This window comes from Patiria miniata, unplaced genomic scaffold, assembly GCF_015706575.1.
Source record: "Patiria miniata isolate m_02_andy unplaced genomic scaffold, ASM1570657v1 HiC_scaffold_1, whole genome shotgun sequence".
NCBI classification, from domain to species: Eukaryota; Metazoa; Echinodermata; class Asteroidea; order Valvatida; family Asterinidae; genus Patiria; species Patiria miniata.
The window spans coordinates 9,783,925-9,808,752 of record NW_024037047.1 but is presented as its reverse complement, the minus strand read 5'-3'; the positions used below and the strand labels follow the sequence as shown (position 1 = coordinate 9,808,752).

The window sequence follows — 24,828 nt, the reverse complement described above, 5'->3', positions numbered from 1 at the left end:
ATGTCAAAGATCGAATAGATACAATCAAACAGGTCCAAAGACAAGAACAAATATTTTATGTCACAGAGGGTATATGTTACCTACAATCTCGGCCAAAATGGTTGGGACACTTCCTGAGCCTGCCACGGTCACCCACTTCCCCGCTCAATGTTGTTCTCTTCAGCTGATGGAGCACACACCACACAATGAGAGACAACATTGAACGGGGGCCCAGCGAGATTTGGTCAGGATTGTTATCTGAACACCAGCATGTTGTTGGCCTGGATGACCTCTGACATGGGCAACAAAGGAGAGATCGGTATGACACTTACTTGTCGCTCCAACAGCATCTTTGCATTTTCAAGTCGTTGGTTGGATGAGTGCTCAGAGGCCAGCTCGTTGGTGATGGTCTCTAACTGTAGTCATCATCAGAAACAGAAAGACATATGACATATTGCTAAGAATGCTCACTCATATCTCATCAACCTGAAAACAGCATTATGTAATAATAATAGTAACTACAGTTTGTAGAAACAAACACAAGGCGTTGGGCTATGTTCGGTTTGAAAATGAAGACCATGAATTATTCTATCAATTCCACAAAAAGCCAAATCGTATCTCTCATAGTTGATGTTTATGTTGATTTTCAACGATTAAATACATATATAGAGATCTTTGGCTGTTTGTATTCTAATATTTGATGACATCATCCTGACGTCATTAAAAAAAAACAAGAAGACTCAAGAGCTTTGTTTACTGTGCTATTTGAAGCAAAATCTGGATTATATCTCTTGCGGTTGATTTTTCAGTAATTTTTTAAGGTTTAAAGATCTTTTTATTGTCACTTCTGGTCTGGTGACATCATCAATTTGTTCTCGCATACAGGTCTAGTCTGCATAAAGGGAATCATATATATTAATTTTGAAGTGATTACCACAAACGTTGCCTCGGATATCTACTTAAAAATACATTTTTACAGTTTTTCAACCTGCCGCTAGAGGGCGCTTACATTTTATGACGTCACCAGTAATTTTTCTTGTTAAGTTCATCCTAGCCAGAGACTAACATCGTTAACAATAAGTGCACATCTTTTTCCACTTTTACATTATAAGGCACTTCCGGCTTAGACCGGAAAGGATCTGGTGATATTACATATACAAAATAAAATGAAGATTATTCTTTCGATTATTCATCCATTGGTATCTCTCTCTTCATATTAACACCTCACCCTTTGTATCACCAAACTCATCACCCACCTGTTGGGAATTCTTGCGCTCTTTCTCCATTAATGTCTCAACATTTGTCTGTTCTTCTTCTAGCTCATCCTCCAGCTGTGCGATGCGTTGTTCCTGTCGACGTTTATCTTCTAGTAGACTGTTGCCCTTGGTCATGTTGCTATTGATCTCTTCTTGCAGTTCATCCCTATCAGATTCTGCCTTCCGTCGTTGTCGCTCCGATGTAGCTAGATCCTGGCAAAGAACATGGTTTGATTTCAAGATTCAAACATTTCAACTAATATAACATCCCGCTCAATAATAGATTAGTTGAATGCTACTGGATATAGAATGATAAAGTATGTATCAGTGAAAGGGTGCATGGAGTGGTTAAATCATTCTGAGAGAATTGGGATTTTTGGAGAGAATTACCTCCTGCAGCTGCATGGAGTCTGTCTCCATTGTCTTCAGTTTGCGTTCAGCTTCACGAGCTGATGCAGCGAGGTCTTCTCTGGCTTGACGGGCATCATCAAGGTCTTGCTGGAACTCTTTCAGCTGAGCCTGCACAGGTTGGAAGACAAGTAAACAAAAATAGGAATTTTGGAAACTTAAACTTGGATTAGTGAAATCACTGCGAGTGTTTACTATCTTTTCTGGTACCATCATTGTGATGAGGCATGATGGAAAAAGACATATGTAGGAGTCATCTTATGAGTAAAATCTGCATGGCAAAAGCCACAGGTATATAGTGCAGAGGAGTAATATTAATGCCAGACAATGAGGACTGTTCGGCATTAAAAACTGTTCTGGATATTATAAATAAATTGTCAATGATTCAAACATGATCTGAAGATTGGGGACAGGATTTGTTCTTGGAAGTCTGTCAAACATTTACAGATTTGGTCAAAGTGAGGGGGCAGTAGTATAGGGCAATGGGATCTAGTCTTGAGACTTTACCTGTAGTTTACGGACTTGTCGGATGCTGTCTTCCTTTATCTTACTAGCCGCTTCTACCTGACCCTCCAAATCCTTCATATCCATCTCCAGCTTTTTCTTGGCATTGACTGCTCCCCCACGTTGCTTCCGTTCTTCTTCTAGTTCGCCTTCCATCTCACGAAGCTATCACCAAAGAATAAAACAAAATTCCACATCGCTTGAAAGTAATAATGAATGCAGACTTCAAGTACTTACTACTTCCCGAAGCATGGATGTTATTTTCCTAGCTAAGCTGTGAACAAAAACTGGTGCTTGTTCAATTCCAAAGAGCTAACATGTCACTGACAGGTCATATCTGGACAGTTATTGATTATCATGGTAGCATTCAGCAGTTCTCTGACAAACAAACTTTGCTCTCGAACCATTCTCTACTCTGAACTCTTCTGCTTTCCTTATGAAAACCTCCTTAACTCCACCCTAGTCTGCTTGACTCCACCCACCTGTCGGATAAGACCACGCCTCTTTTCTTCCTGAGCCTCCTCCTTGGCTTGTGCCTCCCTCTCAAAGTTGGTCTTCAGGGCCTGCATGTTCACCTCCAGACGCAGTTTAGCATCTTCAGTGGCTTGTAGTTCGTCCTCTAGTTCTTCCATCTGGGTCCTCATTTCCTCGATCTGAGTCTCCAGATTTTTCTTGGATTTTTCCAAACCATGAACCTGATGATCATTGGAGGTGAGGCAAGACAAAGGCGTTAAGAATAACACAAGTCAATTTAGTCATAAGATGGAATTTTGCGCCGGGGTGATGTAAATCAAACTAGGTTTTGCCCTTCACCCTTCACAAATCAATTTAGTCATCGCACATGGTCAAATAGAGCTAAAATGATATTTTCCTTTGTGTTTTGAAGCTTGATGGTTTAACAAAAGGCAGATTTCCCGAGTTATGTTTCTGGTATGAAACCAATTCCAATGTTGACGGTAGTCCAGTCAAGTCAATCTATATAATACTTGCTTGACAAACTCACAGACTTGAATCACTGTAATGGAGCTTCAAAGCAAATTGAATAACCTCAACAAGCTTCGTTGTATTGCTACCTTCTTAATTACCACAAGCAGTTTTCCTACCCTTTACAATTCTTGTGATATATGAGCTTATCTTAAGGTGTCATTTCAGACGAGAACTTACATTCTTGCCAACATCATCCTTGGATGACATAACCTCATCAAGTTCAGCTGCCTGGGATTTCCGGATGCGTTCGCTGTCCGACAGCTGGTCCTGTAACTCCTCCAACTCACGATTGAGTGAAATCAGCTACAAATAGACACAAGAAAAGAGTCTAGTCACAGGGCATGGGTTCTGAACATTATCCTCCATAAGAAGGCAACAATTCAAAGCATCACTAATAATTCTCAGAAGCACAACACAATTGTATAGTAGAAGATTTGTACAGTACCAGACAACAGTGCCATAGTTGGACTATTTCCCTCATCAGCAATCAATAGCTCACCTTAGTCTCCTTCTCTCGGAGTTCCTTGTCAGTCTGGTCTTTCTCTTGCAACAGACGCTCTTTCTCAGCACGCTCATCGGCTAAATGACTGTCAAACTTCTTCTGTTTCTTCTCGAGGTTGTTGACCAAAGCTCGTTCCTTCTCCATGTCAACAACAATGTCATCAAGCTGTAAACAAAATATAAACCAAAAGAAATTACACAGAGGCCTGATCAATTAAAATATTTATCTGCTCCTCATATATGACAGAGAGAACAAATACAGCTGTTGTTTACTTGCCTCAGCTTGCAGGCGTTTCTTGGTCTTCTCCAATTTGTCACTGTTAGCAAGTACTTCTTCTAGTCTGGTCTGCGTTGCCTCAAGTTCACGCTGGGATTTCTTGAGAGACTCTTCAGCATAATCCAAAGACGACTGGTCCTCCTCGTGTCTCTTCTTGGAATCTTGGAGCTGTGACAAACACATAGCAATAGTTAATAGATTCCTTCCCAACTGGAAAACTGTTTCATTTTGAAACATTACGGATCAGTCAGCTATACCCTCTCCTTGGTCATCATCATTGTCCACTTCAACTTGTTTTGTCCAGTTATTCCTCCATGAAACAAGTAATAATTGCCAGGCAACATGTTGTATATTTGCCCTATCCAGCTGTCAATCTATCCCCCACCTGTATAGTCAGACTGCTGACTTGACGCTGCAGGTTATTCTTTGCTTGCTCCTCCTCATCAAGCTGCTCTTGTAGCTGTTCCTTTTCATCCTCACTGGCTCTCAACTTGGAGCTCAGATCCAGCTTTTGACGTGTCTCCTCATTCAGATTTTCCTGAAGTTGGAAAAGGATTTTTAAAAGGATCATGTTGAGTGGTATTTAACATTGAATTTTGGACTTTAAGTGATAGATATCCTTCTTTTGATAGCAATGTTCTCTCTTGTAAAAACTTCCGTTGGTTACAACGTCTGCAGCAATTTATAAACAAATCTGGTCGGAGCCGAATTAAGGGAAATGGTGACTCTGTCCGTGAATGTAGATGTGTTCAGCTCAGTTATACAGTTTATTGACAATCTGTTTTCTGAGATGACATGATACCAGCTTACCTGGACTTCAGCTAGTTGAGCTACGAGGGAGTTAGCAGATTTACCGGACTGTGCGGCCTTAGTGTCAGATTCTTCCAGCTGGATAGTCAGGGACTCCAGCTCACTCTAAGAACAAGGAAGGAAAAGATGGAAGTGGTGATTAAAAAACCCCTAAAGATAACTTAGAAGGCTTGTCCAACATCCACACTACACTTTGTACAACGTTAACTGACTGGTAAATGACAAGGGAAGCGTTACTTAACAAGTTCACAAACTCGGCTGATTCATGATCTCTCCATAATGTTCTAGAATGTGGAAATCAGTCTGAATTGAGAGCCCTTATCACTGGTTGTAATGAATATAATCACATTTTCAAGCTCACATAGTCGTACTTTACATAACTCTTAAGCATTGTTTCCCATTTTTCCTGTAATATAACACTCTCCCATAGACAAAGCACACAAACGCACTATCAAGGACTGTTTTCAACAAAAGATGAACTCTGAAGGACAACAAAGAATCTGTTGTTCTCCCTTTGTCTGTCTGTCCTCAGGGTGCACGTACACTGCTGCAGAACAGTGAAATGTTTGCACATTCGGAAGGTACGTACCCCTTTCAGTTCAACATAATTTACATGTTAGATTCCAGATACTGTACATGCTAACAGCCTAAATATCCTTGATATTCGATCTCAGATTGTCAAATATTTCCCAGGGATGTCAGGACTGACAGCTTCAAGCTTCATCGTACCTGCTGCTTTGTTGCACGATCAGACAGCTCATTACGACTCCTCTCTGTCTCAGTAAGACGGACGGACATCTCAGATAACTGAGCTTCCAGATTCTTCCGCTTGCGCTCAGACTCTTGCTTGGACTGAGTCAATGTCTTGATATCGTTATTCAGCTCAGCATGGCTGGCCTCCAAACTAGACTTGTTCTTCTCCAGGGAAGATTTGCTCTGTTAAAATACATCAAAAAAGAAATCAAACAGTTTTAACAAATTAACTAATCACTTAATCCTTTAACTGTAGGTTTTTTAGGGGGGCTGGTCATATTTTTTTGCCGGCTTATTACAGCTTACTCTTTTGAGATAACCCAATAAAATATACAGTTTGGGAAAGCTCTTTTCTGCTCTATCATTTGGTGCTAAAATTAGCTAAATAGGAGGAGGTTGATAAAAGGTCATGAAACATGAAATCCAGGATTTTTTAATAACATTTTCTAGGTTTCAGTAGCCAGCAGCAGACAACAAGGGTTAATAAGCGCTTAACAATTTCAATGAGCAAGAGTTATCCCTTTTGATTTGTCATTTCCAAAAAGAACAACTGATTGAAGAATCTCTCCAATAATGAACTAAAATTACAATCCCCAAAATGTTACTGTTTTGAAAAGCTCAACAATAGACAGACTTTGGATTTTTCTTCAAGTCTCATCAATTTTCCTTTGGAAACCTCAGCTGACATGAACTGTCTCAAGATACCTACCCTCTTGAAAGTCTCCAGTTGCTCATTCAAACCCTCTACAATGACATTGTTCTTGTGTCGGAGTTCAGTGATAGTTGCTTCATGTGACTTAGTCTCATCCTCAAGAGATTTACGTAGATCTGTCAGTTCTGACTCGCGTTTATTTCTAAGCTCCTGCTGAGCTGCAGTTGAGTCAATGGAATCTTCCAGCTCGGACTTGAGTGCTTCCAATTCCTGATCACATAAAAAAAGGGTTAAAAGTGTAAAGGATGTAGGTCAGAGTCTTGGGATTAGGGGAGGTGGGATGAGAGTACGGAGGGGATGGGGGTTAAGTCTTATATTCATCAAATCTCATCTGATTATGTCTTCACCTCATTCATGTCTTTCTTCTGTTTCTCGGCCTTGTTTCTCGCTGCTCTCTCAGCATCCAGATCTTCTGTCAGCTCTGATACCTGATTCTGCAACTCTCGCAGGTTCTTGAGAGCTGTGTTCTTGGCTGCCATCTCTTCATCAGCCCTGTCAAAATATTAAGATGATGACATTGTCTTTAATGGAAATCAATGCAAGAAACGTGTTGACATGGAAAGCTCCTACGAAGCTGAACACTAGCTAGTAATCTTGTTGCCAAGAACAAGCCAAGGTCGCTTGGCTTGGAAGGACATGAATCCAGGATCAAGTGGCATGAAACCTGTGTCGCAAGAGATGGTTATATGGAAACAAAAATTGCAGTTTGCACCCTAAAGCTATAAAGCCCATCAGACGACTTCCGGGATTCTAACGTTTGGGTTTGGTTTCTTTTACCGGTATCCTGTTACCCGAGGTTTACTTCAATAGGGTAGCTGGTTCAAGTACTACTCGTAAATGCAACCCCTACCACTGCACCAACCTGCCTCCACTAATCAAGAATGAATCAAGAAACAAACAGGTGAAATGATTTACTTTTGCAGAGCTGCCTGCAGGTCTTCTTCTTTCTTGGCCAGTTGAGCTCTCAATTCATCCACCTGGGCACGGAGTTCATTCAACTGTTCTCGTAGGTCATTCAGATCAGTCTCATTCTTACGCTTGACCTTCTCCAGGTCATTGCGTCCCTGTCAATAGAAAACCATAGCAACCATTGTCAACTAGTGTGTAACCAATACAAATGACTTGAACAATGGTTAATATTGTTCCTAATGGTTCATAATCATTTGCATTAATCTCACCTTCTCCTCTCGACGCAATTTGTCCTCCAGTTCACCGATGGTAGATTCATGACGAGACTTCAGCTTCATCAAACCTTTATTCTTCTCCTCCTCTTCAAGCAAGGTGGCCTCCGCATCAGACAAACGTTCATCAATTGATTTCTTCTCCTTGATTAACTAATTTTGAAAAGAAGGTAAACACACCCCATTGTTAGGTAGGGTCCTCTACTGCGCAAATGAGATCCTGAAAAGAAGTCTTCAAAAGCTCCAATCAAGTTAGAAACAATATCTGGTGTTGCCAGGATGTACTTACCTTGGCATGATTATCGTCCAGTATAGCCAAGTCTTCCTCATATTTCTTGACCTTTGCATCCAGGCTGACCTTATCCAATTGAAGCTTCTGTCGCTGAGCTTCTTCCTCTTCCAACCTTGGAGAAAATGCATCAACAATTTGTTTCAGTTTAAGTGATCCTAATTACACAACACAGTTAATGGTTTGAATTTATGTACAGTTTCCTTAGTAAATTGATCACTGGTTCCACCCTGCTTTTACCCATTCATAGCCCAGGGTGAAGTGACGTTGACAACGTCATTCTGACATAGTAGTCAAAGCTAGGAGAAACCACCAAAAAGCAAGATTGAGCAAAAACTAAAGAAGATATTCTTACTGTTCCTCAAGGTCTTGGATGTGACCTCCAAGTCGTTTCTTCTCATTGGCTAAGTTCTGCGAACGTTCTTCTTCCTCTTCAATACGGCTTTCCATGTCATGAAGGATCTCCTCTAGTTCTTGTTTCTTGGCAGCAAGTTTGGCTCGCATCTGGACAAAGCAAGAGAAATCCATCAATCCAATAACTGAAATTTCTCTGCAATTTGGATTAAATAGGTGCAATATTGTACAATGAAATGTTCTTTTATACAATTGTTTGCGTAAATCAATCAGTAATGTACATTTAATTCAGTCAAGGTTTAGACTGTATTGAAGTCGAGTGTTCTAACCTACCTCTTCAGCTTCAGCGCTAATCTCCGCCTCGGCCTGTAGTTGGTCAGCTAAGATACTCTTCTCTTCCACAATCTGTTGGAATTTCCTCTCCAGGTCTGAGTAATCGCCCTCAAACTTGCCCAGCTTGTCCTTGACCTTACGTAGTTCAGTATCCTTGGCTTCCATTTCATCTTCTTGACGAGTCACGTTAAGCAATGGCTTGACCTGTGAGTTAAGGTCAGGAGAAATATGAACCACTGATACGTGGGTTTGGGACAGCAATGACAGAACTGCTATAGATTGGAGTCACTTCACTTCATCGTGGGAATTGAAATACAAAGACAGATGCAACAATCTCAAGACACGGTGCGATGGTGGGATTGACTGCTTGAGGGACCAATAACCTAGTATGTACCTTGGTGAAGAGACGCCACCATGGCCAGTTACGTAGCTTGAGATACGACAGACAGTTGCGTTGGATAATACGAATAGCACTCAGCTGCTGCACACGTTTCTGGTAAAATCTGCAAATCAAAGATAAGCAAGACAACTTAGAAGCAGCAAGAAGTCTGCTTCTATTCACAGAGGTTCTCCAAGTTCTGAGAATCACATCACAATCACAAGTTCAATTTTTGGTAATCTTATGTTTGCTCACCCTAAGACTCAGTGCACTGTCTAACAACAGACAGAGAGTTTAGGGATTCCCAACCACGAATTTTAAGTGAACTGTTATTTTCTTAAAGGTGTGCATCAGGACCGGTTCCCGAGTACCTGACTGCTGATGTCAGAAACCGCTTCAACATTATGGGATCGGGTACCCTAACTAACTTTACAAAGTACTTAGTTACTTCTCAGACAATGAAAATAAAAAAGGTTTTGAATGCCATTTGTGGGGAATTTTCAAAATAAAAACCAGGCTTAACATGGAAAACCAAAACAGATTTCACATTGTTATGCAATTTAACACACAACAGATGACAATTGTGAAAGCTGAAGTTGACACCGTATAAAAGCTCCTACTTCAGACAACTGCCGTGATTTGAATCTTGGGTTGTGTTTCTTTTATGGGTACCAGTGTTACGTCAATGGAGTACCCGGTCCCCGTACTACCCGTAAATGCACACCACTATATTTTCTACATTTCAAAAGATTTGCCTTAACGTCTTCATAATACTACTTCATAAATACTACAAACTTCTTCCCTTCCGGGATGTAGTGGAGACTTTTGATAACTAGAAGATAACTGTGATAAACAAAATGTGCCAAAGGACCAAAGATTTTTGAATTCCTACCTGCGAGACAACATGCCTCGGCAGTGAGCTTGGAATTGGATGATGATGTCAGTCAGTTTCAGATCACGTTCCTCCTCCAAATGAGCCAACACACCAGCACGGAAGAAAATCTTGCTCTGTCCAATACGGTACAAGTTGGGCTCCAGATCCAGGGCTTCGATCTGAATGAGAAAAGCAGCCAGACAACATCTCAGTGAGTACTAAACACATAAATACTGATTTTTTACGTTTACAATGGTACAGTTGTCTGACTTATAGCCATGTTATGAATATTCATCTTCAGTGTGGCTTGTGATTGGATCACTTATCATCTTTAGCCATGTTATGAATACTCATCTTCAGTGTGGCTTGTGATTGGATAACTTATCATCTTTAGCCATGTTATGAATATTCATCTTCAGTGTGGCTTGTGATTGCCTAGCTTACCATCTTCCTGACTGCAATCTTGCCATCCATGAAGCCTTTAGGAATAACATTGGGAGTCAGTAGCTCATATCGCTGCTTGAACTCCATGAAGATGATACGGTTAGGGAAACCCTGACGACAGATGCGGATTCCTTCCAAGACACCGTTGCAACGAAGCTGTTCCAAGACAAGCTGAGAATCAATCTTACCAGCCTGGGAGGTACAAGATGAAAAAGATAAGGGATTAAATAGACAAAAGGCATCACTAATGTCACTAACATTAAACTACACTACACAGTCATGATGGGTATGGAGTCACTAGCAGCATTGTTACCCCTGCTCAGCATGCCTATAGAGCATTAACTAGGACGATCAAAGGAACTCCTTAACAACAGTGTAACAGTCTGATATAGGTAAGTTCAAATGACATTCACCATTCTTGAGACTGGCTGAGTCTCCTCGGAGATTACAACTGAATTGCTGGCATCTGAAACTGAAGGCAGATTGCAACAACAAACTCTACTCTAACCCCCAAAACTCTCAAGCAACTGTACTCGACTTTACCTTCTTCTCATGGTTGGGAATGATGCAACGCACAAAGTTGGGGTTAGTGTTGCGTAGTGTGACCATCAATCGTGACAGCTGATCCTTGTAAAGTTGACCCACGGTACGGAACATACCCTTGCGAGTACGTGAGGAGCCAAAGACAGATGGAGAATCTCCACCAGCAAGTGCACTCATGCTGACAATGGTAGCTGTATTAGAAAAGACAAGTATCATCAATTACGCAGATATAGCCATGATAACTTCATTGAAGCTACAGGGAAAGCTAACATTCAAAGGCTTTCAAGCAGACCCAGAAGGATCAAAGATTCAGCAACAACAAAAATAACAGGACAAAAGCAGGACTTGTGAGGACAAAATCAAGACAAAAGTAGGACTTTTGCAGGCTTTCAGGAGTAGTTTTTGTTGACGCTCACCCATGTCCACAGCATCATAAGCCTCATTTGGCATGTTCTGTACTGACAACACTTGTGTTCCATCCTCAATTAAGCTCTTGGAAGTACAGTTGCAGTACTCCTGCGCCCAAGCCCTTCATCGTGTGATTTGCATATGACAGTGTGTAACACTTATGAAAAAAATATTCAATGAAATTTAAATTTTATGTGTGGGACAAAAAAGTAGGAAAAAGTAGGAATTTGAAGAAAAAAAAGTAGGAGCAAGGTTAAAAACGAGGAAAAAGTAGGAATACTTAAAAGCCTTCATTCAAGTAAAATAATACCATTTAACAATCCCCATCCAGTCAAACTCCAACATCAGGGTTTGTTGGAATCTGTTGGAGTGAGTACTGCACTAGTAAACTGATTATACTTTACATGTGGTCAGGCATGCCGCAATAATCAGAGTCCAACAGTTTGGGTGTTGAGTTTACCATATGGTGTTGGAATTCGCAGGAGTGAGGAAGGTTCCTAGAACATGTAAATCACTGTAGGGGGTTAAGGGTTAAGGAAGGTTTGTGTTTAGTTCTAGGCTCGCATTCAAAAGAAAGATCCTCACTTTCGGAATTGTTTTGATTGAAATAAGCTACGCCTTGTTAGGAGACTGATGTGAGATTTGTTGATTGATTTCTTACCATCCTTCCAGATATTACAGATGAAGGGGTCGTTGGAGTTCTGGAGTAGTGAAACGACGTTATCATTGAGAGGATCCATGTTCTTCATCAGCCATGCAGCAGCGGAATAGTTCACCTGATACAAGCCACAAGATGATCAAAAAATACATGATCACCGCACAGAATCTGGGTTCATAGACTTCAATGGGAACATCAGGTGTTTTCAAACATCATTGAAGAATTACAATTCTTACATACTGCCCTTTAATCCTTTCAATACAACTTGGCTTTATGACATGAATACTTCTCTACTCGTTAATTATATATTTTTATTTTTAAGTCTATGCAATATCAGTGTGTCAATACAAAACTTTTTTTTAAATAAACTTTAAAATTGAAACAAGGGACAATATTACCCACCAAAATTTCAATGTATCGGGGGGAAAAAGGTCAATGTTGTCCTTAAGAGCCTAAGGTATCCCAATAGCCAATGAATGGAGTTTGTGATTTACCTTTCCAGCGTAGTGGTGGACGGCAAAGTCACTGTCTGAACGGAAGTCAGGTTTCTGGAACTTAGGCTGATTGATGTGAGTCTTGCAAAGTTTCTCAGTAAAACTCTTGTCGGTAGCTTTAGGGAACCAACACTCTTCATCAAGGAGAGCCAGAATGCCCATGGGCTGGGGAGAAGAAACATAGGATCTGGTGTAAGATGCTGGCTTGTACAAGCACACTCGGATAAATAATACACACTGAACCAAGGCCCAGGCCCAATTTCATAACGCTGCTTAACAGTTAACAGAAATATTGTGCTTACTGTAGCAGAAAATCATGCTGCTGCTTGAGCACTTTTCATGGTGTGGATGTAACAACGGTTGCACATGCATGAAGACTTCTATTCTTACGTCATTGATTTAAGCAACCTTTTTTTCTCTGGGGTTAAGCATGTTTTTTTTCTGGGCTTACTGCTTACTGATCTCTATGAAATGGACAGAGGATTTTTTAGCACATAATCAGCTGTTAAGGAACACTATGAATTTGGGTCCAGACTCTGGCCCAAATGGCAACAAATGGAGTGCTTGGAAGATTCTTTTCAGAACCAACACACAATCACAAAAAAGATTTGAGAACACGGTGCACCCACAGAGCTTACATCTTTAGACCAGATTTTAACAAGATTTATTGAAAATGGCAAGGTAACGTTTTCTCAAGTTTTTGATCCTGTAAAAGGTTGACATCATACAATAGACAAATCAAGTACACAATGTATATGGGGCCTTCAATAGTTGACAAGAAGGAAAGAGAAAAGCCAGGATGACTTACCTTCTCAATGAGATCAATGCACGGTTGAAGATCCAGACCAAAATCAATGAACTTCCATTCAATGCCTTCACGCTGATACTCTTCCTACAAATACAATAAACACAAAGCTGAAGTTCACTTCTAAAAGTTAGGGGGGAAATGTGATAGTTTGGCTAATGACCTGTCTTCACATCAATTGATTCTGTTGGCTTGGGAAATTTGATATACATTGTAGACAGATCTTTTGACCAGATTAAAGGCATCAACTTCAGTTTTGCCACTTGACATAATGGAAGCATTGTGCGGTACAGTACTATTTGCTCAGTAAATCTACTTCGCTAAGCATTCTTGTTACCTGTTCCATGATGAACATAGTGTGGTTCTATTTGCTCAGTAAATCTATTCTGCTAAGCATTCTTGTTACCTGTTCCATGATGAACATAGTGTGGTTCTATTTGCTCAGTAAATCTATTCTGCTAAGCATTCTTGTTACCTGTTCCATGATGAACATAGTGTGGTTCTATTTGCTCAGTAAATCTATTCTGCTAAGCATTCTTGTTACCTGTTCCATGATGAACATAGTGTGGTTCTATTTGCTCAGTAAATCTATTCTGTTAAGCATTCTTGTTACCTGTTCCATGATGAACATAGTGTGGTTCTATTTGCTCAGTAAATCTATCGGTACTTCGCTAAGCATTCTTGTTACCTGTTCCATGATGAACATAGTGTGGTTGAACAGTTGCTGCAGCTTCTCGTTGGTGTAGTTGATGCACAGCTGCTCAAAAGAATTCATCTGTGAAGAGAGGAAAACACAAACAAACAAATGTCATTCACTCAAGTCAATAACCTAATAAAGCGAAAAGTGAAAAATGAGGTAAGGCTTTGGTTTCCAGAGCCGATCAGATGAAGTGTGATACATCACACTGGACAGGAGGCAGTGCATTACTCGACTAAGTGATGTTATTTAATAGACACTGTGAATTAATTTAATAATCCAAATGTTCACTGACCCTGAAGATCTCAAATCCAGCAATATCCAAGATTCCAATGAAGGAAGCGCCAGTGCGTGTGGTGCGATCCAGCGACTTGTTGATGCGACTCACAATCCACTTGAACAGACGTTCATAGATAGCCTTGGCAAGGGCTTGCGACGAAAACTCAACCTACAATCAGGCAAACAAAATAGTCACACTTACAAAATAAAACCGTACTTTCAGAGAAGCACCCTAACTGTAAGGCTGATTGGCAATGCCATGGAATAAAATTGGACCAGCATTTCAGCAAGTTGTGACATTTTCCCAACTTACCTGTGCGACTGTCTGAGCTTTATGGACAAAGTCACGACCCACTTTCAGTTTGGGCTTCAGCAAAGCTTTAGTCATATCTGTCACATTCAGGCCGAGAAGGGCACACAGCTTCTGAGCAACTGCAATCAAAACAAGAGAAAACCATACATCAGAAACTTGTAAGCCAATAAGTAGAGCCCCTGCACCTGTAAACACCCGATGATACTTGAAGCAGAGTTGAACATGCTGACTTACTGAAATGATGTGTGGTCCTTTGCCAGCGCAGTGTCACCATGGTAACAAGACAGACACTGCCGAAATTAGGACATTTTTCTTGCTGTCACTAAAAAATCCCAAAGGTCTGACGAATCACAAACTGGGATGGTGGAAACAGCTTCATGCATTATAAATGTAATATGTTGTACAGTCCAGAAACCATTATAATCTAAATCTAGCCAATCAAACGATAGATTTTAGAGGAGATTGTTTGCGATGGATTTATCATTCATTTTTAATATCTTTAGCAGTTGTTATTACTTCTTACACACGTAGGCAATAAAGTCCGCTTGGAAATCCCTCAAAACTGTCTCGCAACATACTTTATTTCATTTTGGACTCACTTGTAGTTTCTGGAAGGATGGCTTGGTCGTTGTTCCTCTCCGACTTGAACGTCAAGTTTCCAAACAACAACACTGCAGACACAACTTTGAACACGGCTATAGGTGCAAAATAATCATTAAAAAAACAAAGAAATAAGAAACTGGGGATGAAAACATAACTTTTTTAAACCTCCTACTGTCTGACCAGTCACAGACAGTCAAAAATTCCATTCACTTCCCCGACCATGCCTTTTACACAGGCTGTCACCAACAGTCGGATCATATTTCAAGAAAGCACTTTGACGAGCCACATTCAGCCAACAGACAAAATTGTGCGCATTACTTGAGATCTTTGATAAACTGAGAAGACTTACACATGCTATCTTCAGTCATACTCATGATGTCAAACGCTTCTTGAGTCGCATCAAACTCATCCAAGTCACTAACTCCTGCCACAGGGACATGGCCATTGCTCAGGAATTTGTAATTGTTGATGTCATCCAACAGCAGTTCCTCTGTACAAAAAAAATAACAAGATAAGAACTCTAGAGGGGCTGTTTGAGCTTAAGAGCAGAGCGAGGGTACAGTGATGGTGCCATGTGGACCAGTTATAGCACATGTAGCTGACCAATTAAATATGCACCCAATCAAAGACGTGTTTGCAACTGGGCAATTCCGTAAATTCAGACGTACACGTCAGATGCTTTAATGATCTGCTGTTGGGAAAGTGAATGTGATACATCACTAATACTATGATATGTGATGAGAAGAAAACAATTACAGATCAAACTACTGTACCACCACCTTAATGACCTTGTATGTGTACATCATGTGGTTGGATGTATGTTGGATTTCACGGAATTGCCCAAATAAAGACTTGTAAAAATTAGGCCACTTGATCTGTGTTGGCTGCATTTTCAAGAATCTAATAAGTCACACTTATTCATTAACACTGCCCCCCCCCCCCCATCCCCAAAACCCAAAAATGACTGACTTAACTCTAAGGTGCTACAGAATTGTCACAAATTAATCACATGTGGCATAGTTGTGCAAGCCAAAATAAACTGAGGACTGGAGTGACATGTTGAACTCTTTCATTCATTGATCAGTCAGCAGGTGTCAAAACCAACACGTTCCTGTCATGATTAATTCAAGGCATCCAAACAATCTAAAATGAGGCTACTGAATGTGTAGCTAGCCATATTATTAGCAACAGTCAGTAAACTTCTCTAGAGGCAAACAAACCCCCATCTATCACATTCCTATTGGAAGACAGGAACCCCCCATGAACAAACAAACAGGGGCAGGGATCAGCAATGAATCAACATACCAACCAGGACAAGACTTCACTCAACTAACCTATGATCTTTACTGTCCAGGGTCATAATACTAAACTCAAATATACATCAATGACACTGGCTTGCATTGGAGTGGCCAGTCAATAGGTGCAGTTTATTATTAAATGTCATGATTTTATGGAATAGGGCATTTTGATTTTCTTCTTTTGCTTTCAACCATTGCTGCAGTTATAAATCTCAAACTGTAATACAGATAAGAGGCATTGTGAATGATGTAAACTGGTGCATCAATGGTATACAACTCTTTGAAATGTCACTAAGACATAGTTCATGTTCATCAATTTATCATGCAACCTAACCCACACATCAGACCTTTGCACCGTGGTAAAGTACAGTTAATCATTTGGGGGCATGTTTACATTTCCTGTTTTGGAGTTGAGAGGCAAGGGTTAGTCACACCATGCCAACTTAGGGAGCCGCAAATATCAAAGTGATCATTCTCAAAAGGCCTTTTCACACAGTGCAAAATCTCAGAGTTGGAACCGGATCGAACCCCAAAATTTTTTCAACCATTTTCCCACTTCTAAAATTTCAACCCAGTTTCGACCTGGGTAGCATGCTCTAGCTGGATCAAAATCAACCCTGGCAGGAACCAGGGAAGAAAATCTCAATTCAACTTATCGGCGTGAACCGTGTCAAAAACGATTGTGTGAACCGCCCCGGGTTGAGTTCACTTGCTGTCGATCAGTGTTGAGTTGAGGTGCTACCAAAATCTGACACACCGTACGTATTATTTCCAGCGACCATGACCATTATTGCCATCACAAATATCGGTCGATCACGAGACAATCGCTCCCTAATTATCATTCAAAAACATCTCCGACTATGGAGCAACCTTTGTCGTGTCTGGGCTTGTATTACGTAAGCCTTTTTTTCTCCACAAAATGTACAAAACATGTACATTTCTAACGCTAAATAAAATGAATTGTGACACAAAATAAAATGGGCGAAGCCATTTTTAAAATAAGTCGCTTAGCCGGTGTCATATGAAAATCGAACACCTATAAATGTCGGACTCCTTTACGCTATTATTGGTTAAACTCTCTCACATGACCGATCTTTCTCAAAAGGCCCAAAAAACAAAAAAAAAGTTTGCGTTTCAGCTTGACGGCATAAAATCTCCCAATCTGATAGACAACTCACTCTTCTGTGCATCAGTTGCTCCAGCAAAGAGCTGATAGAAGATATGGAAAGCACGCTCAGTCGCAGCTTGACGAGTCACACGAGCCTTCTCAAGAAGGTCTATAAATAAGGCATGTTCAGGAAAAATGTCTGATGGAGGTGGGCAGGGGGAGAACAGTTATTGTGGTACATGTATGCTCTATTTTTGTCAATAGATAATTTTAGCAGTAACTGCACTTGTGCATCTTTTGAGTCCAATAATGTTAGATACACATATCTTGTGTTAGGCCATAAAATAATGCACAACATGAACTGGGTTTTGGTGCATTATGAGTAGGTACAGCAGTATTGTTCTGCTCATGTATTAAGTAACTCGGGTCTAAGCTACTTAAGTTGATGATAAAGCAATAATATCTTACACAGGACTAAAAAAAAAAAATCTCACCAACTGAATGACAGTAAAACATTAAAGGAAAGTAAGTTGGTTAACCAGTCAATGCCGAAGGACATGTAAGCACGATCTGGCAATGCATATTCGCAGGGCGAGTGATGGGTCAAATAGTCAAGTTTTCCCCCAAAATACTTTTTTTTTCGGCCAAAAATAATCCCAGCAGCAATTTGTTCAAAGGATACAAGTCTCAATGCTGGCTCCGGAGATGTAGCCTGAAGTATCAAAGTTGATACGGATAAACTTCCCCTGCAATCAAAAAACAGCGATAGAAATCAATGCAATGAAATGTTACAATTGGGAAATCATGTCCAAGCCACAATTGATTTGTTATACGATTGGAAGCATAAAGTGGCGCGCTATGGTCCTATGGTTACAGTGTTCAAATCATGTGCTTTGGTTTGTGGGTTCGAACCCTGACAGGGAACATGGAGGTGTTTTTGGGCAAGACACTTTGCTTCAATTGCCTCTCTCCACCCAGGAGTATAAATGGGTACCTGTGAAGGTAAAGACTAGAGTGCACTGATCTCAAGCTGCTGCAAAACTGGTCTCATGGCCTGATGAATAATTGTGAAGCACTTTGAGATATTTGGAGTAGAGCGCTGTACATGTATGTGCATCACATTATTATTATTATAATACACAAACATGGCTTTAGAAGTGAAGAGTTTTATAAGACAAGTTCTTTTCGAATTGTCAGAACTTACAAATCTGGAGGAGTTGTCGTTCTTGACTGTCTTGGCATTGCCAAAGGATTCCAGGATAGGATTGGCTTGAAGAAGCTGAGCCTCCAACTCGCCCTGACAGAGACAGGGGAAAAAACCAAAGGAATCAATCAGTAAAGCTGCTTTTTGTTGAAACAAAATGTAACACACAAAACATCCAAAGTTCAAACAGAGAAAAAACAGTTTAGTTTGTCTTCAATGCTTGTCATGCAAGTCAGTTTTGTGTAACTGGATACATATTGCAACTTCACAAAAACATTTGTAATGAAGTGAAAGCATTTAAAATGTATTCCTGTATAAACCTGCAGGAAGGATGCATAAATGACTTCAGCTTTTCCACATTCCAGATTGCAAAAAAAAAAAACTCATGCTAAAGCATTTTGAACATGTTGAAGTTTTCTTTCTTTTTTCTGTCATCATGCATTTTTGGACATTAAAAAATGTCAATTGTGGAGCAAAAAAAAAATTCACCCCACATTTTCCCCCGAAATTGAGTCAAGTTGATACTGAACATAACAGGAAAATCCAATATAATTAAAACTTCTTTTTCATTGCTTTTTGTCCAGCTTAGCAAACAAGCAATTAGCTGGTATGAACTGTGATAACTAATTTGGTAAGCAACATGAACTGCCAATAACACGATCAATTATTCAGTGACTGCAAGCTATAAATGCTGTGCCATTTAACCCCAGGTTGGGGATGAGTGGTGTTTATGTCTTTATGATGACAAAACAAACAACTTAATGCACTGAACATTTACTGTAATGTTAAAGAATAAAGGCAGGAGCAAAGAATTCAGATTTCTGACTGAAAATGGAATTTTGTAAAAACCTTTCTGGGGGCTTAAGAATGAAGATCCGTATAATTTTTTTCAGAAAACATGGCAAATTCACACAAATGTCAAACATACACTAACAAAGCAATGAAATGCAGAAATACAAACACTATTTGAACACAATGTGAAGCACAAGATGGCTTGCAAAAAATGGAGAAAAATACACGTAATCTCAAAAAGATGACACAGGAAACAACAGCGGTTACAAATGTGAAGCTAGAGTACACACACAAATACAGCCTAAGCCATGACTTCAACATTTCCCCCCCCTGAACAAAAAGCAACTTCAGAAGATGCTCAACAAGACATAAACACAAACATGACTGAAAAGCCTCATGTCAACTGCAGACATGAAAGATGAATGTCTTTAAGGAAAGTAACAGTGAAGCATGATCCTCATGCAGAAGGAAAAACGAGACAGTTGTTGGAAATCACTATCCTCATTTTCCATTTTCAGCCATTCTAAAAAGCAAGTATGAATTTCTTTGCATTTTTATGTTTTTGAAAATGTCAAAAGTCTTCACAAATATCAAGAAAAAATGTGGAAGCTTTGACCACGCCCAATTGACATTACTTCAAGAGGGTTTCTGTAAGAAATTGAAATCAATCTCTGGAAATCTGTGTAAGTTGGGGACACTGATCAGTATTTTGAATTTCATCCATGTATCAAAACAAAACAAGTAACCTCTTCGTTCTAAATGATGGGTGATGAAAGAACACTTCATTTCATCATAACATCCCGTGTGGGTACGATGTGCACAAACAATTGCAGAAATTGGTTCGGGGCATTTCCAACTGCCAACTGCTAATCTATTTATCTGATCCCACAGTAATCTGTTTATGACATATGCTTCGTAAAAGTGTCTCTAATAAAAGATTGTAAAAATACCCAAACAGGACCAAGACTTCCCGTGGGCAATAATGATCCGCTCAAGAGATTCTTATCTTATCATAAATTGAATTTAGTCTCTTGGCTCATTTTGTTCTCTCACTTTTCTTGGTATGATGCAAATGAAAGGATATGCCTTATGTGTCTGAGGTAGAGGACCAAATTACAGCATAAACAAGACAGATGATTTACAAACATTTACTTAAATTTCTTGAATTTGAACTTACTGAACAAAGTGCCCCACAATGCTTTAATATGCTTTACACTTTATGCTTTAAACTGAAGATAAAACGAATAACCAATAAACAATAAGTAGCTGCAGCTACTAAGATCTAAACAAACAATTAAAACTGAACAACAAAATTGTTTCCAAACATGGGAATATTGACCAATTCCTCATTCCGAAATAAACAAGCATGCAAATAAGTTTGAATTTAAACTGGATTGCAACTGCTCTCTGTTGAGTTTGTGGTTTTAATAACTAATTTAAAAAAAAACGCTGGTGAAAGATTCCCAGTATGTGAACAAAACCAAGAAAATAATTTGGAGAAATATATCTTTGGATAACTTTCAAAACAAAAATTCTTTATACAAAATGAAGCATTTATCAATTGAAAAAAAAAAAGCGATTCCGCCAGAAATGAAAACCACAGATAATCACAGAAGGAAAGATGGAAAATTACAGCAAAAATGCTGAAATACAAATGCAAAGAAGGATGAGCGATTTGAAATGACACCAATATTCACAGGAAACGGATGTTTTCTGAAATGACTTACTGTAAATGTCTGGTAAAAAAACATGAAGGAAAACAAAGTGGAATATATAAATTATGTTGAATATTTTTATATGAGAATACAATTCATCAAATTGTAAGTGCAAATCAGGGGAAAAGTCACTCAGCCCAGCCCAGCCCCCCCCCCCCCCCCCCTGTTTCCCCCTCATTTCAAGTGGGTGGATCAACACAAACTACAAAACAGTTTTTGGCTGAGCATGATTTTTTTTTAACCAGCTGAACACCTGCATGTAGTTGGGCCGAAGCTGAGGCAATGTACATGTACATACAGTATACATGTAATATCATATGGATATATGGAGCTGAAAATGTTACAGGCATACAATATTTGCATCCAATCCGAGTCCTACAGCTGAGTGCGTTTGGGATGACAGCCAGGATTCAGTAAATAACGATTCATAATTACAACACTGCTTTGCCTTTTGGACAGAAGCCATGTAATAAACATGGCAACAACCTGCAGTCAAACTATTCAACTGTTCTTCATGGCACCAGGAATGGTTGGGAATGATGCCATCTCCCATTCACACCCAGCTGTAAGCCACTAGAGACAATTCAATATTAGTGTGCACTGAAGAAGCAAACCAAGATAACACAAGTGTCTCTGATGCATACTTACGACAATGTGTTTGGAGAGACTGTCAAAACTCTGTTGACACAGTCAAAGGAAAGGAGGAAGGATCCAAGGGGCGGGGATATCAGGAATGGGAGGAGGGGGTTAACGTAATATTACAGGGTAAATGAGATGGAAAGAGACATGAAAAGGGTTAGAAACAACAGAAACAACTACATGACATGACTGTCTGTTAGCCGTGATTGGGTAACAGACGATCACTTTAATCTACATACATGTACAACATAAAACAATGAATCCATTCTAAAGCTATTGCTTGAAACCATGGCAACCCTCATGAAAATTGAACAATGGTGATTCTGATAATTCAGATCAATATTGCCATTCTTTTCAATTTTCATCCAAGGTGGATGGATGAACACATTCTGATCTACAGCTAGTCAATAAATGACATCTGAGTGCACATGGCTCAAACAATGGCAGGGAAAAACAAAAATAAACAAAAGAAATGTGTTTCAGACGTGTGATTCAACCAAATGGCACATCTACATTTGAACATGCAAAAGTAATAAATATCAACTGAAGAATCTGTATTATGTAAAATGTGGGAGTGTAAACGGGTATGATTGTGAGGTGTACAGATACATGTATGTCTGTTTATTACGTGTTGTATGAAAGGAGACTGTGCTTAGAGTGTGTTCACGTAAACTAGACAGAAGTCGTCTCCATTCACACCGAGTTTAAACTGTTCTGTGTGAACATTAATTCAATAATAATCTTGGTCAGCTTGTAGGAAGTTGAAGTAAATACCGGTTTTGAATAAATTTTTAACACTTAACAGGCAAAATGAGATTAAAATCTCGCTCTTCAGCAGCAAACTTCCCAATTTTGATTTTTTGTTTGTCCACTACATATTTTGAGGGTTTTAAGGAATGCTTGAGAGTAAATATAGAATTTTGGATATTCAACTAGATACTGTGTATACTGAATACTCAATTTCATATTCAAAAAATTCTCTGGAGACAGTTTCATGCAATGAAGACTACTTCCTACAAGCTAACCACATGTTCAATAAAGAAGTCAATGTCCAGTGAGCTAAGATGATTCTGGAGATGTTGAATAAACATTTACTAAATGTTTGCATGGACTGACCTTTTGTAAATCAGATTGCTGGTTCCTGTTACCTTGCTGGAGTTCAAATGAATATTCAGATTGACTGTTTTGCATGTTTTTAATTATTCAGCAAGATGTGACTGAATTTGGAAACATATAACTGTTCAATGTAAATTTGAAATTGAAAAAAAAATTACAGTTAATAGACAACAGAATCATTTGCTGATAATTGAAGGATGTTTGTCCATTTTGAAAATAGAAATACCTTTAAAAAGAAAAGGCACTTTGATTATTGTGATCCAATGCATTTAGGATGTAATTAAGCACTCAATATCTTTAATGTTTTAGAACTTCAATCTTTTATCAGCGCATCAATATTTTGGAGCACAGACGGAAGACTATTAGTCAGGTAAATGGCATACTGGTCTACAACATTGCTGCAGGCAGAAACTATGCATAGTATAGGTGCACTGGGTACAAGACCAGGATCGCAAGGAAAATTGAAGTCAAAGTTGAAGGATCTTAGATAAGGAAGGAAGACAAAACAAACTTTGTTGTGTTTTGTTATTTGTGTGTTGCACTGTCCTTCATTGCCAGTGTGGCAGTACTTGGTGGGAGAAACTTTTGTGACAAAAAAAAAACACGACTGTACAATTCAAACAACAAAACAAAAAGGATACAAATTTTACAGTTAGTGTTTGAAAATTAACAACATGGAGTTATTCTTGAGACAATATTTCTGGACTACTCAAACCACACTGGCTACTTCCACACGTGATGTTCAGACAACGTGTCCATGTACTCACCCTATTTAAATCTTTCTTTACAGGGGAAGGCTTTTTTTTCCAAGAAATTTGTTAAAAGAATGGGAGGAATCTGGGTTGTTATGTAAGTTTAATTTAGGTTACCATTTGGAAACTGAAAAAGTAATATTGGCACAGAATTTAGAGAAATTAATATTTGTTTTGCTAACATGTTTCAGCACCCAACAGGCAGTTAAAAAAAGTACATGTACCGGTATATCAAGAAAAAATGACGCTCTCCGTATCGTCTAAAAAATGTAGGTCAATTTGTGTGAGGATTTGTGGGTACTGGACGCCCTTGAAATGTGTTGTTCAGGAAAGGCACAGTTGATTGAAGCCTTCTCTTCCTTTTTCTTTTCCCAAGGGAAATCAAAAAATGGTAAATGCCCACTGACAGTCAAATTAAGATCAAGCGAAAAACACATCATTGTATAGAAAGCTTTTGATGAGTGAATTACATGTACACTGTTTCAGAGTTTTGTCAAAGGTGAGAGTCATGAGTGTGGCAAATCAGATCAGCAAAAATACAAATGTCCCCAAGGGATGATTCTCATAGGTTCCTCTAGCTATAATCACAAACCTGGATCTACCGGTACTTGGTTTATCATACCGGTACATGTACTACAATAAAGCAGTTTCTGTGTTGGTTGACAAACTAAGAATTGACGGAAGCTGCTGTAGTGTCCCTTCAGCTTTGATTTGATTAAAGTTGAAAAAAGCAGCTGATTAAATTTCAAACATCTCATCAAACTGGTTGACAGGATTTGAGAGGCAAGATATTGTTAATCTGCTGCACTTTAAGAAGCTTAGTCTCTAAATTGCTTTAAGTTTTTGAACAACAGAAAAGCCTACTTCATGCTACTGAACTAAGATTTCAGCTCAACCATGTTTTGTTGTGATGGCTTCTTTACACTGCTATTTACAGACAATTCAAAAGGTTTAAAGTTAGGTTTGGTCTAATGATAACAAAGTGCCTTTTCTATAACTGGAGAAGAATCTTGGAACAAATTTCATGAGTTGCCAAGCAGACACATAGGCCTATTGCCTGAAAAATAACACAGCAAATGTATCTGATATGAATTAAAGAACAAACCCAGTAAGTTGATACCTAGTTATGTCTAGTGTGAAGCACATTAGAGTAGTCCATAATAATTATCAAGTGTGATTTTGTATCAGGACCATGCACTGTGTGAGTGTGTACAATGTACCTGTAACTGAGAGGCAGTAGTCCCTTTGCCTCCCTTACTAGCAGCAATGTAGGCCAGGTACTGAATGACTTTCTTGGTGTTCTCTGTCTTGCCTGCACCAGACTCCCCACTGCAAGAAAATAAAAGATAGAGCATTGGGAGGG

At 39.3% G+C, this 24,828-nt stretch overlaps 1 protein-coding gene across 6 annotated transcripts in view; it reads right to left on the bottom strand.

Annotated features, from left to right (window-relative positions):
* The window catches only part of LOC119722781 (myosin-10-like), a 47,712-nt gene that overhangs the window by 5,005 nt on the left and 17,879 nt on the right, over nucleotides 1–24,828 (bottom strand). Inside the window, exons 4-39 of one of the 6 annotated variants that reach the window (XM_038193096.1) lie at nucleotides 24,686–24,794; nucleotides 23,481–23,510; nucleotides 20,971–20,979; nucleotides 18,452–18,544; nucleotides 17,930–17,993; nucleotides 17,318–17,416; nucleotides 15,191–15,331; nucleotides 14,838–14,933; nucleotides 14,239–14,357; nucleotides 13,942–14,094; nucleotides 13,638–13,724; nucleotides 12,953–13,036; nucleotides 12,145–12,309; nucleotides 11,654–11,768; nucleotides 10,585–10,775; nucleotides 10,042–10,233; nucleotides 9,616–9,776; nucleotides 8,739–8,847; nucleotides 8,345–8,548; nucleotides 8,013–8,161; nucleotides 7,658–7,772; nucleotides 7,366–7,521; nucleotides 7,103–7,251; nucleotides 6,535–6,679; nucleotides 6,185–6,397; nucleotides 5,452–5,658; nucleotides 4,723–4,827; nucleotides 4,298–4,450; nucleotides 3,913–4,080; nucleotides 3,634–3,801; nucleotides 3,312–3,437; nucleotides 2,630–2,842; nucleotides 2,151–2,312; nucleotides 1,626–1,754; nucleotides 1,236–1,448; nucleotides 312–395 (exon numbers count right to left, since the gene is read on the bottom strand). In XM_038193096.1, the coding sequence (XP_038049024.1) occupies nucleotides 312–395; nucleotides 1,236–1,448; nucleotides 1,626–1,754; nucleotides 2,151–2,312; nucleotides 2,630–2,842; nucleotides 3,312–3,437; nucleotides 3,634–3,801; nucleotides 3,913–4,080; nucleotides 4,298–4,450; nucleotides 4,723–4,827; nucleotides 5,452–5,658; nucleotides 6,185–6,397; nucleotides 6,535–6,679; nucleotides 7,103–7,251; nucleotides 7,366–7,521; nucleotides 7,658–7,772; nucleotides 8,013–8,161; nucleotides 8,345–8,548; nucleotides 8,739–8,847; nucleotides 9,616–9,776; nucleotides 10,042–10,233; nucleotides 10,585–10,775; nucleotides 11,654–11,768; nucleotides 12,145–12,309; nucleotides 12,953–13,036; nucleotides 13,638–13,724; nucleotides 13,942–14,094; nucleotides 14,239–14,357; nucleotides 14,838–14,933; nucleotides 15,191–15,331; nucleotides 17,318–17,416; nucleotides 17,930–17,993; nucleotides 18,452–18,544; nucleotides 20,971–20,979; nucleotides 23,481–23,510; nucleotides 24,686–24,794 (4,876 nt within the window). Of the gene's footprint in view, nucleotides 1–311; nucleotides 396–1,235; nucleotides 1,449–1,625; nucleotides 1,755–2,150; nucleotides 2,313–2,629; nucleotides 2,843–3,311; nucleotides 3,438–3,633; nucleotides 3,802–3,912; nucleotides 4,081–4,297; nucleotides 4,451–4,722; nucleotides 4,828–5,451; nucleotides 5,659–6,184; nucleotides 6,398–6,534; nucleotides 6,680–7,102; nucleotides 7,252–7,365; nucleotides 7,522–7,657; nucleotides 7,773–8,012; nucleotides 8,162–8,344; nucleotides 8,549–8,738; nucleotides 8,848–9,615; nucleotides 9,777–10,041; nucleotides 10,234–10,584; nucleotides 10,776–11,653; nucleotides 11,769–12,144; nucleotides 12,310–12,952; nucleotides 13,037–13,637; nucleotides 13,725–13,941; nucleotides 14,095–14,238; nucleotides 14,358–14,837; nucleotides 14,934–15,190; nucleotides 15,332–17,317; nucleotides 17,417–17,929; nucleotides 17,994–18,451; nucleotides 18,545–20,970; nucleotides 20,980–21,606; nucleotides 21,637–22,713; nucleotides 22,750–23,480; nucleotides 23,511–24,685; nucleotides 24,795–24,828 lie in introns of all 6 variants that reach the window. The other 5 variants (XM_038193124.1, XM_038193106.1, XM_038193116.1 and 2 more) reach the window with 5 other exon arrangements.